Consider the following 16861-nt stretch of genomic DNA (forward strand, 5'->3'; position numbering starts at 1 on the left):
CCAGACTGCAAAGCCGTTTGAACTGCAAGGTTGGCAGTTCAAGCTCACCAGCTGCTCCTTGGAAACCCTATACAGGGTCGCTATGGGTCGGAACCAACTCTGTGGCACTTCACAACAACAACAATAGCTAGTGATCGTGAACAATATTTCATGTGTTTGTTGGCCGCCTGGATCTCTTTCTTGGTGAAATGTCTGTTCATGTCCTGTGCCCATTTTATAATTGGGTTAGTTGTTCTTTTTTTGTAGCGGTGTTGTAGTCCCCTGTTTTTGTTAAAAATTTCTGGTAGCGTAGTGGTTACGAATCGGGCTGCAAACCTTAAGGTCAGCGGTTCGAAACTACCAGGTGCTCCGCGGGAGAAAGATGAGGCTTTCTACTCCCGTAAAGATTTACACCCTCGGAAACCCTATACAGGGTCGCTATGGGTCGGAACCAACTTGATGGCATATAACAACAACAACAACAACAACCTTTACAATTGTGACAGTCGCAATTAGTCATGATGGTAGTTACTCACTATTGAATCATTCGAATATTATCCCTATCTCTTTTCACCAGTCCCAGCTAGACAAAATGAACACTATTCAGTGGGGACTCTTTCTACCCTCATCCCCCATACTCTTAAACTAAACTCCCTCTTGAAACCTTGTAAGCCAGTCACTTCATGCCTTTATCGTCCCCTCGTTTTAGGTAGCCAGTGTCTAAGTTGCTGTCCCTATCTACCCTGTGTAGAGAGGGGATAGCATTGATACTTGATGTGACGACTCCTTCCCTCTTTGTTGTTATTTAGAGCTACTGCTGCCATGAATATAGGTCAAGTTCATCAAATTGTAGCAATTTATCCTTGTTTTCTTTATAAAAAAAATTTTTTTTTTTCTGTAATCTTCCTCTAGTCAAGTTCTGATTATCAACGCATCGAGGCTAAGTCAAATGGGTACTGTCTACAAGTTTGTGTGTTCTTGTGCAGCTCACCTCACTTCATATCAGCTGGATGTTTCACTCTCAGCTCTAGCCCTCTGTGGCTATGTCCTTCTCCATGGGCTCAAGTGTCCTCAAGTCTCACCAAACTTTGGAGCAACCAACCCTTCCTCTTCTCTTGTCTCCAGGTCAACAGGAGTCAATGGACTGTGGTTGAACTCAGCCCATTTCTTCATTGCTGCCTTTTCCCCTTTTCCACTCACCAGTAGACCATTGTGGTCACCAGCAAGCTTACATGCCTTTTCGTGTATTCCCTTTGAGTTTCAGTCTTAGAGGGGAGTTTGTCTTGAAGGAACTTGATTGCTTGCCTTGATGGCTTCCTGGCAAACAGCTTGCTTATTTTTGTGGTAGCCAGTCATGCTGACATTTTTGTTTTGGGTTTTTCCTGATGATCTTTCTTTGAAGATGTGTCTTTTGTTGCTCTGGCTGTTCCAGGCTGGTCTGCTTGTCCTTGCTAGAGTGAATGTCCCACCTCAGAAGGTTCTGGCTGGGACTCAGAATTCCATCTAAGGTCCTATACTCTGCAAAGGCTTTGCAAGAGGCCCATTTCACTGGGCAAGTTCTAGAACCCCTTTTAGGTATTCCAATCAGTTTTAGGCTAAAGACTGGCTTACAAATTTTATGTAATCATGTTTCCCAGTATTCCTTTCTATCCCACTCAATTGTCTATTTTACAATAGTAGGAAAGGGTAACCAATATTTATAAGACAATCAAGCATTTTAGTATTATCTTCCCACTTCAAACTATGCCTAGATCCCTGTATCACAGAGTCCTGTTGTTCCAAGGTTGAGCATGCATCACTATTTACCTCTTCCCACTTAGGCCATGCAAACCTGTCTCAGTGTTCCCTTAATCTATCTTGTTCTTCAACCTCCTCCCCCTTCTTGTATTGCCCTCCCCAACATCTGAACTAAACCCCTCACCCCAACCCCCTGGTTGTGGTTACCTTATATTCACTAACGCTTCCATTTAAGACAGTTTATATTTTATCCTGTAATCTACCTGACATTCTTACCACCTGGATCTCTGTTCCTCTGTGTTTACCTTCTTTAACATTGTAATTGTTTTGATCATAGACTAACTTCTCAGATCCTCTGTTCTTATAATTTTATTCTGTTCTTGACTCTTATATTTGTCAACTGAGTTCAGGGTGATGCTACCATGTACATCGTTCTCTGGTTGTTGTCTGTTCTTGTTGGTTCTCAGTACTAAAAACTTCCTTTAAGATGTTTTTCATAGCAGGGTTGGCTTTGGCAAAATCTTTTAGCTTTTGTTTATCCTGGAATATTTTGATTACCCCATTATATTTGATTGACAGCTTTGCTGGGTTGCCTTCTTTGCCTGCATGGTTTCTGTTGAGAGATCCGACTTTAATCTGATTTGCTTGCCTTTCTTTTTTCTCTAGCTGCTTTTAGGATCTTGTCCTTATCTTTGATTTTGGAGAGCTTGATTATTATATGTCTTGGTGATTGTCTTTTAGGGTCTATCCATCCTGGGGTTCGTTGAGTCTTGAATGCTTACCTTTTCACTTTTCAGGATGTTAGGGAAATTTTCTTCCAGAAGCTCTTCACTTATCTCCTCTTTGGACTTGTATGATTCTTCCTGTTCCGGAATGCCAATAATTATTAAGTTATTCCTCTTCATGTTGTCCAACATGAATCTTAGGCCTTCTTCAGATTTTTTTATCCTTTTTGTGCTTGCTCTTTTATCTTAGTAGTGTTGAGAGATTTATCTCCTAGCTCACTACTTCTGGCTTCTATCTCTTCAGTTCTACTCCTTTGCCCTTTCAGTGTATTGTCCAATTCTGATATCCTATTATTAATTGTTTGGACCTCTTTCTGTAGGTTTTGAATTGTTTCCAGTGCTGTATCTATCTTATTTGATTGCTCCTGTAGCACTTTCCTGACTTCTTCCTTATTTTTCTCAACTCTATTGTATAGTATTTTGATACATTTTATAATCATTTTTCTCAATTGCTTCTCAGGCATTTCCAAAGCCTGCCCATGTTCCAATATGGAGTGTAGGTCTACTTCATTTGCCTCAGTCACTGTATCTCGTTTCTGGACATGTGCTTATATGGTCATCTGTTTCTGTTTATTCAAGAGGCCACTGTTGGTTGTTGTGACGTAACTCAGGATTTAATTTTCGGCCTATTTCCTTTTTAGTCTGCCTATCCCGCTCCACAATCCCCATTCAGGCCTTTTTCCTAGTAATAAATAGTTCAGGGCTGGATGTGGCCATTTTGTGCTGCCATTTGGTTTTAAGTGGGAAATTGTCCCTTTTAATTTCAAGGAGATCTGTGCATATGCATAGTAAAACCCTCTGGGGGTGGGGGTGGGGTGTCCACTCTCTCAGGCACCCCCTCTAGTCACCAGAATGGATGTGCGCAGTGAGAGACCAACGAGCAGATACAAAAAGAAAGTGTCCACACCTTTATCTCTGTGGTTCTGTCAGGTGTCCGTGGCTGCTCTGATCCTTAACCCCGCTTGGTCTAGCCCAAGATGACGGCTCCAGGAGCAGCTGAGCATCTTGGACTAGAAAGCAATGGGTTTCTTGCTCCTGCTACAAATTCCCCTAGCTGTAAACCTTCCAACCTTCTAAATATTCCCTTATATGTGGTTTCCCTAGTTCTGGCAGCACCCCCTGAGCCTGCCTGGTCCAGTATTCTGTATTGTTGCTGTGGAGCTCCTCACTGCACTTCCACTCGATCTGACATCTTGTTTGTTCTCCCTTAACTATATTTTTAAAAAAGCAGCTAGGGAAATATTTAATATTCTATTGAATTCACTAATGCTATGAAGATATGATCTAGAGAATTTAATGTGGATGTTTTTTTAAAAAAACCAATGTTTTGACATGAAAAGTTTTAGTTATATCTGTACCAACTCTGATTTTATATGTATTCTTAGTAACTGACTGCTTAATGTTTTTTAGAAATTAATCTCAATAATGTTACCTATATTTTGGATACATATATTGTTTTTGTAAGCACTCAGGTTTATTGACTATACCACATTTGCTAACATAAGCCACCCAAATATTGTGAATAAGGGTATAAGTTGATAGTAATTATTCATAATGTGATAATTTTATTTACTTTTAATATTTTAAGTAAGTGTTGAGCTTTTAGAGACAAATCTCTTTAAACATATATACCGAAATCTGTTCCATTCTCTTTATCCCCCAATTTATTTCTATTATCAGAGATAGGACTCAAGTCCATTTTTCCTAGTTTATATAGGGGGATCTTGATTGTCTTTGGAGTTACTGATTGGTTTTTCAACCTTGGTTTTTCAGCAAGGAGAAATAATGAAAATAAAAGGAAATGAAGAATTTTCCAAAGAAAGATTTGATCTTGCTATTATCTATTACACCAGAGCTATTGAATATAGGTAAGAACCAAATAGAATAACATTCTTTTTATGTAGCAGATCAAATTGGAATGTTTGTCAAAAGAAATAAAAGATGAAGAATTTGATAATATCTTCAATTTGCTATGCAAAACCAATTTTATTGTCTTAGTCATTAAGTAATTACAGTGGACCTAAGTATATATATTTGATCAAGTTGTATAATTCATGCAAATTGGGCAAAATTGTGAATTTAGTTTTACCCTGTCCCATTTTCCCCCCCAACCTTTCCAGTGCAGAGTCATTTATTCTATTTTGTTCTCATCGAATTCCATCCAAATTATTAACTGACCATTAAGGGTTAGTTACTGATACTTAAAAGATACCACCCATTGAGGGATTTTTTGGTTTTTAAGATAATGGTTGTAATTACTGAAAGAATACACTTAACCTCTTTCTTTACCTGTTCTCTCTGGTGGTAGAATTATGTAGCACTCCTCCAGATATGCCTCAGACTTCTACCATCTCAGTCTTAGCAGGGCAAAAATGCTAATTAAAAAAAAAATGTTTTATTGTGAATTACGTGATAGTTTACATGGGCGAACATTAGCTTTACACTCAACCTAGCATATATTGTTTCATTGCCATGGTTACAATCCCCTCCTTGCATCATCAGCCAACCAAGGGGTATATCCTAGAAGCCTGCCTCTCCCCACACCAGATTGTCAGCACACAGCCCCTCTCCCTCTCAGGGTCTGAAGCCCCCAGCTGCTGCATCTCTCCACATCATCGTCTCTGCCTCCATCTCAGCCATCACTGCTTCTCTGGGTAGGGTCCCACTCTCCGCTCTTCTCCCTTCATGGTCCCAGGGACCTCCACTCCTAGACTGAAAAGTTAATCACTCCCCTCCTTGCTACAAAACGTCTACCTTTACATTTCTAACCCTCCCAATCAGTCCTGATAACAATTATTCACTATTGCATTCACAAGAGACCATCCGTATTTCCTTTCATCAGCCCCATCTAGACAGATTGGATACTACTCAGTGGAGATTCTACCTTCCTCCATACCCTCTGGATCTAGGTTCCCCTCTTGAAAGCTTGTAAGCCAGTCACTTCTTGCCTTTGTTGCCTCCCACTTTGGGTAGCCAGTGTCCAAGTTGCCCATCCCTGTCTACTCTGTGTATGGAGGGAGTGGGAATGATCCTTGCTGTAAAGATTTGTTCCCTCTTTTGAGCTACTTGCATCCATAGGCGTAGGTCAGGTTCATCAAATTGTATCAGATTACTCTTTTTTTCCTCTTCTTTTTTCTTCTAGTTGAGCTCTGATCATCCAGTTTTGAAGCCAGGTTAAGTGGGTATTATCTGCAAGTGTGGATGTTGTTATGCATATGCCCTGTCTTCTTATCAGCTGGATGTTTCACTCTCCACTCTAGTCCACTATGGCTATGTCACTGACTCTGGGCCCATGAGTCCCCAGGTCGTGCCACACTGCTGGCCAAGCAGGTCTCCACCTGAGTTCACAGGGGTCTATTGAATGTTGTAGGGCTCAGCTCGCAGCTTCATTGCTGTTTTTCCCTCACTTCCCCTTATCAGTGACCCATGTGGTCACCAATCCAAGCACATGTCTGCTCTTTTATTCCCACTGAGTCTTAGTCTTGGCAGGGGGTTTCAAAAAGGCTAATTTTGTGGTAGCTTTTAGGTTGCTCTTAAAGGCAGCTACTATCTTTCCTACTTTGCCTGCCCTTCTCCAGAGAAAATGTGTAGGTTAAGTTAACATGCTACATCAGAAAAGTTGTTGTTATGCTCTAAGGAAAAGATGGGGGAAAGGGAAATTAAATTGGACAGCACATAGATATAAGTAAGGAGAACATAATTTGAAATGAAGCCTTAAATTACTGTTATTTGTAGCCTTCTGTTGTTTGAATTGCAAGGATGGTACAAACTCTACTGTCTGTAGTTTGCTATGCTTTTTATATTTCTCATTAGTTCTGGCCCTGTGAGTATAAGCTACATTTTGAACATAGGAAAGCTTTGGTTGATTGGAATAAATATACCAGAAAGTAAAGAAGCTGTGATTTAGCCTAAGATTCTAAATCTAAATCTTAAATCCTTTTTTCTTTGTTACACAAATGTAAAGATCTTGAAATATTTTTGTTCATGCTGTATGTTTTCTGTGTGAATTTTGTTTCACATGTAATGTGTTTTATTGACTACCTATTATTTCTTTTAAAGACCTAAGAATCATCTTCTTTATGGAAACCGAGCTCTTTGTTTTCTTCGCACTGGACAGTTGAGGTGAGTTTCAAATCCAGTTACTTGATTATTTATGTTAATATCTAGTTTCAGGGAAGATTTCTGTTTTTCATGAACACAAGAAAATTCTTGTGTTAATTCTTTAGAAGGAATAGTTACATGCTTAAAAGAGTCTTCATATATCTCTATATAATACCAACAATGATAGCAGCAGCATTCAGATTAAATGTATACAATATATATAATGCATTATTTTAAGGGCTCTACATCAGTTATTTAATTCTCAGCACTCTCTTAATAGGCAGGTAATGTTACTATACACATTTAACATGTGAGAAATTCATACAGGTAGTAAGTTGTTGTTGTTGTTGTTATGTGTCGTGGAGTCAGTTCTGACTCATTGTGACCCTGTACAGGGTCTCCGAGGCTGTAAATCTTTACTGGAGCAGAAAACCTCATCTTTCTCCCGCGGAACAGCTGGTAGTTTGAAACTGCTGGCCTTGAGGTTCGCAGTCCGATTCGTAGCCACTACACTACCAGAGCTCCTTAATAAGTAGTGCTGCCAAAATTTGAACACAGGTCTTACTGATGATGTCCAAGCCTGTATTATTTTTAATACCTGCAATACTTTCTTTTTTTATGTTAATCTCTCTAGTTCTGGAAAAAGCATCTTTGTTCTATGTGGTTCCTTAAATTTAAGTAAATGTCTTTCATAATTGAAAGAAAGGAAATTGACCTACTGTGGTAGTGAAGTCATAATTAATTCTTAGTTGCTTATTTGACTTCAAATTGAGCTTTTATTTATTAGTTGAGCAATATAGTTCATACTGTACCATAATTGTACCTAAGTTAAAAATGTTCAGAAATAAATTATAAATATTGATATTATACATTATAGGTTGCTATATAATTTTCATTACTTTTTCCTGATTTTGAGGAAGGTTTAAGAAAATTTCAATAATATATCTACCATAGAATATTAAAAAGAAAACAAATTTAAAGTTAAGCTAGAGTTGACGGTTTATCAGAACAAAGCTGTTTTGGTATATGACTCTGCATAAGCTAAAGGTGCTCTGGTAGCGTAGTGGTTACCAATTGGGCTGTGAACCTCACGGTCAGCAGTTTGAAACTACCAGCTGTTCTGCGGGAGAAAGATGAGGCTTTCTGCTCCTGTAAAGATTTGCAGCCTCGGAAACCCTGTGTAGGATCACTATGAGTCGGGACCGACTCCACGGCACATAACAACAACAGCTATAAGCTATTAATAATATATCCCATGTCGTTGGCTTTTGCCCAAAATAAAAAGGCTAAACTTGACAAGTTACATAATTCTTATTGTCCATAAAGAAAAAAGTATTGTTCAAGTGTTTTGCTGGAGTTGAGTTTTGGAAGAAATTCCTAATACGGCTTACAAGTAGTATTGATCAAAGGATTAAATAGAAAATAATCTCAGCAACATTCCTGTTTGTAGCAAACAATTCTTTGAAAATGCAGGTGTGAATTTTACAAAAATAAGTTTGTCATTTGGGAGAGTGGGTGGGTACAGCTTTCTCATGAAAGTTGTGAGTGTTACTATCATTTGTTTTTCAGTGAGAGCATTTATGTTGGGGTGCGAGAGGATGGGGAGCATAAAGATGGTATTATTCATATATGCAGCATTTTAAAATAACTTTTGTGTTTTTTCTTTTATAAACAGAACACTTTGTCATGGTAAAATATTTGGAAAATACGAGAGTTTAAAATGAAGAAAATAAGTCACCAGTAATCCAACTACCTGGGAGAATACTGCTGTATTAACTCTAGAGGTGGCTTAAATAGAGGATTGGATGGCCTTGACACAGTGAAACAGTCTTCCATCAGTACCACTGGCCTCAACTTGTTCTTACAAGAAATGAACTGTAACTGTTGTTTAGGGTTGTTGCCTTTGGCCAGCTGCATAATTGCAGACATTCTGTACTGACTGAAAGTGAATCTGTTGTATATGCTATAATGATCTGAAAAGAAAGTTGTCAACTTAGTTACTCTCCTGTGAAAATTGAGATGCCCATATGAAACTTGTGTAGAAAGTCAAAGAACACTTTTCAAGAAAGAGTTCTTAGAAGTTGTGAGGAAAACCAGGGGTTTTTTGTTCTGTTTTATGAATATTGAATCCTAGGCCCACAAGGAAGAGGATTCCCCCTAAAATACTGCAAAAGGAAATGAATTAAAGTAGACAGGTATCTTGTGAGGTAAAGGGAAAAAAGTGGTCCCTTCTTCTTGATTCTCTGTCCTTTGGAGTAGGACCATCTAAGGTCTAGGGTGTGCCCAGTAACGTTTCATTGTTTTTATGACTTATCAATAATGTAGGTTTGAATAAATCTTTACAAAGAAATACTTAACCTGATAGGAGAGATTAAAAATGATGAGTTTCTCTTTCACACCTATCCAATGGACAAACATAAGAAAACCTCATAATACTGTTAGAGAGGTTGTTGGTCAAAGGAAATGTTCTTTCTTGGTATATCCACTCTGGAGAAAAATTCATCTAGGTAAAGATGTACCTACTCCACAGCCTACTTCTAGGCTCACACCTTCCAGACACTGATGTGTACCCAAAAGGGAAAATGCAAGCCTTCATTATAACATTGTTTCAAAGAGTGAAGAAGTGATAACAACTTAAACATTCATCAGCAGGGGAATGGATAAATAAAATACAGTATCTCATACAATGGTATTTTGTAGTTAAAATGAACACAATATTGAGTGAAAAAGCAAGTTGCAGAACAAGAACAGTATGATGCCATATTGTTAAGTGCCACTCATTTATAGCTACCTTAAACAAAGGGTTTCCAAGAAGTGATGGTGAGTTTGAACCAGCAACTTTGTAGTTAACAATCCAGTGCTTATCCTGCACCGCCATACGTGGACTCCATGAGTTGTTGTTGTCAGGTGTCATCGAGTCGGAACCAACTCATAGCGACCCCATGCACAGGAGAACAAAACAATGTCCAATCCTGGGCCAACCTCACTACTGCTATCACACTTGACGCCATAAGTGATGCCACCTGGCTGATCCATCCAAGATGATGCAAAATGATGCATATTTGTAGTTATTACATAGAAATCTAAAATTTTAAATGCATAGGCATGTTCAATCCTAGGGAAGTGACTGTGTCTGAGGAGGAGAGAAAAGGGATTGTAAATAGGAATGTGGTGTTGTTTATGGTTGTTGTTATGTGCCGAGGAGTCGGTTCCGACTCATAGCGACCCTGTACAGGGTTTCCGAGGCTGTAAATCTTTATGGGAGCAGAAAGCCTCATCTTTCTCCCACTGAACAGCTGGTAGTTTCGAAATGCTGACCTTGCAGTTCGCAGCCCGATTCGTAACCACTATGCCACCAGAGCTCCTGTCTTGGAAGAAAAAAAAAAAAAAAAAAATCAAGTATGGTAAAGTGTCAGGAAAGCAGACAGGAATTCAAATGGAATTTTAAAAAGAGGATGATTTGACCTAGAATGATTGCTTGGCAATGTTGAGGGTGCCCTCTGGATGTTGTAATTTTGTGATACTAGCATGCTTTGCTGCTTATTTCTTCAGCAATACGTAGAGCCTTAGACTTGATGCAGGAGTGGAAAAAGCATAGAAGGGATTTAGGATTGAGCATTTACCATAAAAAAGAAAAATGGAGTTGGTTATAAAGAAAAAGAATGTGCATATGAAATGATGAACCAGTGAGTTTTATAATCAGGGATGTTAAAAAAAAGTGGAAAAGTTAGTTGGGTACCCTAAAGAGGGGAATAATTGGGTAAGTAATACCGAAGTTGGAGCACGGTGGTTCCAACGATAAGCGCTGGATTGCAGGCCACAAAGTCCTCGGTTATAGCCCGCCAGCCGCTCACTCCACGGTAGAAAGATGATGCTTTCTGCTTCAGCTAAGATTTAAAGCCTTGGAAACCCACTATGGGGTTGCTATGCGTCGGAATTGATGGCACGTAACATGGAAGGAGTGAAACTAAGGGGGAGTGGAATCATTTAATGACTTTGGAACTTGAACAGTTTCACATTGTAAAGCGTGGCTGAGGAGAGGAGAGATCATTGAATAAAAGCTAGGGAGCACAGAATAGTTATTGGATATGTTAAAAGAAAGTAAACTTGAGCTCCTTTCTTACCTATTTGCTAAAAAATAAACCCAGGCTCTTGGTAGCGTAGAGAAACACAGACATGCGCAGTGGTGACTTATAGCTGATAATAGCCATGCGGATAGGTGCGCCTGCGCAGAGCTATTCGGCAGATGTAGACATGCGCAAACATACGCAAAAGCACAGGGCAAACTGACGTAGGTATGTACGACATGAGCAGGCATGCGCAGATAACACATTTGCAGTGGTGTACAGATGCACAAAATAAGAGGAAAAGGCATGCGCAGGGAACGTTGATCTATGTCATAGATGCATACACGTGCAAACGTAGACTTACGCCATAGAGGCGTGAACAGACAAAACACGTCATAGTCAGGCGTGCGCAGGCAAATGTAGACATAGGCCTTTTTCATACGCGCCCGGCCATGGTGAGAGACCGGCGACATGCGCAAATCAGCGTAGACAGCTGCAGAGATGTAGACATGCGCAGATCAATGTTGACAGCCTGAGAAATGTAGACATCTGTAGAGATACATCTGCAGAGATGTAGACATGCGCAAACCAATGTAGACATCCGCAGAAATGCGCAGAGAAACACAATCGGACACAGACTAGCACAGATAAGCTTATGTACTACAGTGGTCTAACAAACATGCAAAAATGGTACAAGAAAATATAAAAAAAGAATGCTTAGATCAGCGAAGATATGTACAAGAAATACTCCAAGATTAAACATCGTTATTCCCAGGTAGTTGTGATTGTGTTTTTTGGTGACCACTATTCATTTTACTTGCCTGTGTTTTCCTGTGTCTTATCAGACATATAATTTATGGATTTTTAAAAATTAAAACACATTTTGAAATAATAAACAATGAAAATGTTAAAACGTTTTCTTATTTTTCTTTTTAGAAATGCACTTGGTGATGGGAAGAGAGCCACTATTCTGAAGACCACTTGGCCAAAGGTAGGTGTCTTTTATATTTTATAATGAGCAAATAAAGCCATACAACTATTTACTGTATATATGTTTGTATGTAAAGATACTGGAAAAAACTATGTAGAACTCAAAATATAGTAAGGAAACACTCAGTTCCTTCATCAGAAAAGACACTCCTGCTCAGGGCAATGAGAGATTGTGAGGAAGGCTAACTAACCCATAATGTTATTTTCAGAGTACCTTAATAACTGGGATGGTAACATGTGCACATTTTGAATGTGAAAAATGCAATTGAGAAGAACGTTATTTAAAACACAATGCAGAAATTGGCAATGAAGAGAAAAAGGGTCAGTAAATTTGACTATATCAAACAAATTTCTGCCCTCTCTCTTGAATGCCTTTCCTTCAAAGCATTAACTAGTTCCCTTAATTCCTTTTGTTCTTTATATAAAGCCCTCTTCTTGTTGATGCTTTCTCCCATCACATTACAATACAACCTGTCCCTTTCCAGACATTTCTTATTCTCTCTCTTTGCATTCCCCACCTCCCCCTTAGCACCTATCAGTATTTAATATGCTTTATATGTTATTAACATTATTTTAGGTATTGTCTGTTTTCCAGTACCTTGAGACTTTTTTTGTTCTGCTTGGTACCCTTTTGAATACTGACTGCGTAACAAACTGCTTGCACAAACAAGGGACTTGTTTGTAAATATCTGTTGAATTGGTGAATGAATGACTCACAGATTGTTATTAAGATGAAGTCCACAGGTTTATCAACACGAATAGATTTTTCAAGTGTTATATGAAAAAAGCAGTAAAAGCAAATTCAGGATCATGCTTGCTTCTGAGTGATGAGAGAGGACAGGAATTTTGGAGAATACAAAGGTGATTTCAACCATATCTGTAATATTTCTTTCATTAAAAGAATCTAAAGCAAATATCATAAAATGTTAACAGTTAATTTCAGGTTAAGAATACTGGATATTTGTTATGTTAGTTTCTGTTTTTTCTTAATCCTAAAAATGTCTAAATCTATTTTTTTTTTTAACGTGGGGCTTTAGATAAGATGGAGAGGGATGCTTCTGACATTATATAATTAGCTTTAAAACCATAGTGAGTAGAATGATAGAATTTGAGAGCGTTGGTGAGTGTCATCTGGTCCGTTGTTTCTGTTACTGCTCTGCTTGTACACGTCATTACATCCATTGTTGTTGTTAAGTGCCATTGACTCATTGTAGGACTCCGTTTTGTTTAATATTTTTAGAAAACTTTCCCTTTCTTTCCTAAATAGCATGCTATATAAAGAAACCCAAAAATACAGAAATAATTTAAATAGGAAAAAAATCTGCTGGTGGACCTTTTTTAAGAGTTTTTTCCCTTCTCCTAGAGATTGTGATTCAGTGACGTAGGAGTGTATCTAGGAGTCTGGAAATTGTAAAATTCCCCAGTCAGAATTCATAACCAGATTTTGGAATCCTTTTTTAAATGACTCCTTTTATAAATGAAGAAATGGAGTCCCAGAGAGGTAAAGTGACTTTTGCAAGATTTCATTGCAAGGAAAATGCAAAACTGGATTTATAATTCAGCACTGGGTGAGACTTCTATTTGAGGGTGATCAGGCTGTTGCTGCTTCCATTCCAAGTCATTCTTGTGCTTGAAACAGATTACTTTCTGATCACAGACTCTAGCTTTTGACAGGTGCTCTGTAAATATCTGTAGGGTAAATGAATGATACAATTCAGAACACTGAAACCCAGATCAGGTTAATGGCTTTCTAGCAATATGTGCTATTTTCATCTATTGTGTAATCCCAATTATGTTGAGAACTTTATTTTTGTAGACCATGTATGGTCTAGTTTAGTTTCTCAGTCAAGTAATCACTCATTTCTGTTTTGTGGGAGGATGGTCTATAATGAATTATGTGATTATAAAAAATATTAATGTAAGTAAAAAAAAATACACAGCCATTAGTAATGATAGAAAAAGGTTTGGTAACTATGCAGTTGGGCCAATTTTCCTTCAATTATACCATAAAGGAATGCTTATTAAAAGAGAGTTTAAATTTCAGAAGCATGCTGAATAAAACTATGTCAAGTGTGCTGTTTAGAAGTGTTTGACTTCAGAATTCATTATGGGCCTGAAGCCCTAGATTCATCCCTCTAGGATATAATCTTGAATGAAAAGATACTCTTTAGATGTCTGTGTGAGTACAGACCAAGTTTTTCTTCTTTCCAGATGGGTAAGATAGGGTGAGTCTTTGTGTCCTAAAGAGTGAGAATCTTATGGTACAGTCAACATATTTCTATGTGCATAGTCTTTTGGTGTATATTTACATGAGGGAGCTTCAGAAAGTTTATGGAAAACTTCCATTATCTTTTATATTTTCCCATGAATTTTATGAAGCCCTCTTATATAAGATATAAACTAATAGCTTCACCAATGTTTTTACAAAGTTAGCTTTTGAGGGATGTCTTACTTTTTTAGTGCTGCTAAAACATATATTACAAGTGGATGGCTAGTCAGAATTCAGGGCACTGGTTCGAGGGTGAGGCTCTCTTCACTAGGGGGAAATCCTTGTTTTAGCTTCTCTAGTATTATTCTGGGCATTCCACAGTTCATTGTCAATCTTCATGTAGAATCTATTTGATCACCTTCAAATAGAGTATTCACCCAGTGCTGACCTTTCTCAGTTCAGTGTTGCATTATACTTTCCTCTTTTGTGTTTGCTTATCTCTGTGTCTATGCTGCTCTTTTGATCACACTGAAGTAATTAGCTTTAAGACATACCCTAGACTGAGATTCGGGTAACAAAAAAATCCCTTTTCCCATCCATGCATGTAAGGGTGAGGATCCCATCACATGTGAGTATTTCTGGAGAGGGAAAGCACAATTCAGTTCTACAAGTTATCTGCTTCCAGAGTACTATGGCAGAACAGGCAAAAGGTTGACAGTTCCATTTCAGGAGGGAAAAATCAGGAGTACAAAGCAAGTCCATAATCCAGCAGAGCAAACATCATTAGTGCTCGAGGTTTGAAAAGAATCCTTTGTTCTCAAGGATCATCTAGGCTATGGCTCTACCTTCCAGACTCTGGACATTGTCTATATCCTCTAGATTTTGCTTGTAGGCCCCTTGCCCTTGGGCATCAGCCCCCTCTTCTAGGTCCATTGGGACAACAACTCTGCTCCCTTGGCTTTGGATGGCCCCATTCTCCTGATCTACCTGAATGATGACCCCAGGCCTTCAGCCCTGCACAGCTTTGTGCATTTGGCCCATGAAAATGGCAACTCCATCCCTCCACGTTGTGTGAATATTCCAATTTCTTGCTGCACCTGCATGTCATCAATCCACTATTCAGAACCCAGGTATTGAAGACTATATTCTCCAAAACCTTGGTGACTGCAGGAAACTCTACTCTTTGAAACTGAGAACTTGGGTACCCTATCCCCATGCTTCTTCCAGCAGTCCTATTGATCTCCAGGACCACTTTCTTCATTTTAAAAGAGACTTATTACTACATAGTGTGTGTGTGTGTGTGTGTGTGTGTGTGTGTGTGTGTGTGGTGTCTCAAGCTTATATCCTTAATAGTTTTTCATTCCAATAGAAAAAGACTGTCTCTCAGTGTCCACATAGTCAATCTGAACATTCCTCCAACTGTGGAATGATCACTATGGATGATGAAAGAAGGTATCTTTCAATTGGCCAGTCTCCTGAGTCAATCTGTGCTCCCATTTGATCATCCACTGTCCTGGTGAAGCTCTAGAATTGAACTCCTGCCACTACTATGAGAAGTATGGAAATGTGGTACCCAGAAGGTTAACAACAAACAACAACATATGTGATAAGAGGATAGAAAAAGTAAAATTGTACAGTGTAATTGGGTTCAAGAAAATCTCATTCCTTTCATTTAAACTTAGTGCAGGCAACAGAGAGGTATGGATACAGTCCTTTCTTAACAATCACAAGTTATATTGGGTTTTAGGGAAAATGATATCCAGTAAATTATGAGGAAGATGAGTAGCAAGGAGAGGAGGGGAGAAAGAAGTAAATAAAATCTTCTTTATAAATTTAGTGGAGTCCTTTTGTGGTACTACAGAATAAGCACTCAGTTGCAAAGGTCGCTTTGAACTTCAAGGTTGGCAGTTCAAATTCAACCAACCGCTCCTCAGAAACCCTGTACAGAGTTGTTATGAGTCAGAACTGGCTTGATGGCACTAAAACAACAACAATCCCCAAATTTATAGGTGTGAACGATCATAATTTTCTCTGCTGCTATGTTTCATTTTTCTCTGTAGTTTTCTAAACTGTGATATTGTTATATGCCTAGGGGATTGGATTTTAAAAGCTCAAAATGGTCATGTAGCATATCTGAATAATCTATGTTCTTAATCCTTGGGTGCTACACCATTAACCTTTGAGGAAAATGTGATGTGAATTGGTATCTTGGACCTGAGTCTAAATAGCCTGGCTCCAGAACCCACAAGTGTAGGCTGGGGCATTGGAACACTACTACCTGGTGTGGCACTGTGGGTTAATGCGCTAGACTGCAAAGTTAGTTTGAACTGCAAGGTCAGAGGTTCAAGCTCACCAGTCACTCCTTGGAAACCCTCTAGAGGGTCGCTATGGGTCAGAACCGACTTGACGGCATTTAACAACAACTGACTAAAAGCTGGAAGCTTAGGCTCCTTGGTGTATCTCTAATGGAGTCACTGCAACCAAGTGTCACTACTTAAAATGGTAGTTTACTTTGTGACACTTGGTTGCATTATCTCGTATTTGGTTATATTGGTTTTACAGATTACAAAGTTGATGCTTGACATGGAAGACTTCCCAAAATGTATAAATGTAGCTAGCCAGAAATACAGGATTATAGCAAAAACAAATGAAAAACCAGAACTCCTCAGTTATTGGGATGAAGAGTTAATCAGTAATTTTCTGACATTTTTCAAAGCCAGGAACTACTACACTTAAAGATAAAGCAACCAAAAACTGCATGAGGCTGGTTGGAGGAGAGGGAATGGATTGGGGGTGGGAGGTGGAATTAAGCTCCGGTGCACCCTAATCTCTTCAGAAAGTGGGTGGATGCCCCTATGAGCTCAGTGGTAATTTATGGTTCCTTTCCACTTTCAGTTCTTAAGAAATGGCATTCTGTTATGTGCCATTGAATTAGTTCTGACTCAGCATCCCTGTAAAGGGTTTCAAAGGATGACTTCGTGGGTTTGAACCAC

The 16861-nt window shown here is 38.8% G+C and overlaps 1 protein-coding gene across 1 annotated transcript in view; it reads left to right on the top strand.

The window, feature by feature from the left end:
- Positions 1 to 16861, top strand: part of TTC3 (tetratricopeptide repeat domain 3) — a 136018-nt gene that overhangs the window by 14198 nt on the left and 104959 nt on the right. The window contains 3 exon segments of the mRNA XM_006862609.1: positions 4275 to 4369; positions 6561 to 6623; positions 11606 to 11660. Coding sequence (XP_006862671.1) covers positions 4275 to 4369; positions 6561 to 6623; positions 11606 to 11660 — 213 coding nt within the window.

This window comes from Chrysochloris asiatica, unplaced genomic scaffold (genome assembly GCF_000296735.1).
Source record: "Chrysochloris asiatica unplaced genomic scaffold, ChrAsi1.0 scaffold00049, whole genome shotgun sequence".
Taxonomy (NCBI): domain Eukaryota; kingdom Metazoa; phylum Chordata; class Mammalia; order Afrosoricida; family Chrysochloridae; genus Chrysochloris; species Chrysochloris asiatica.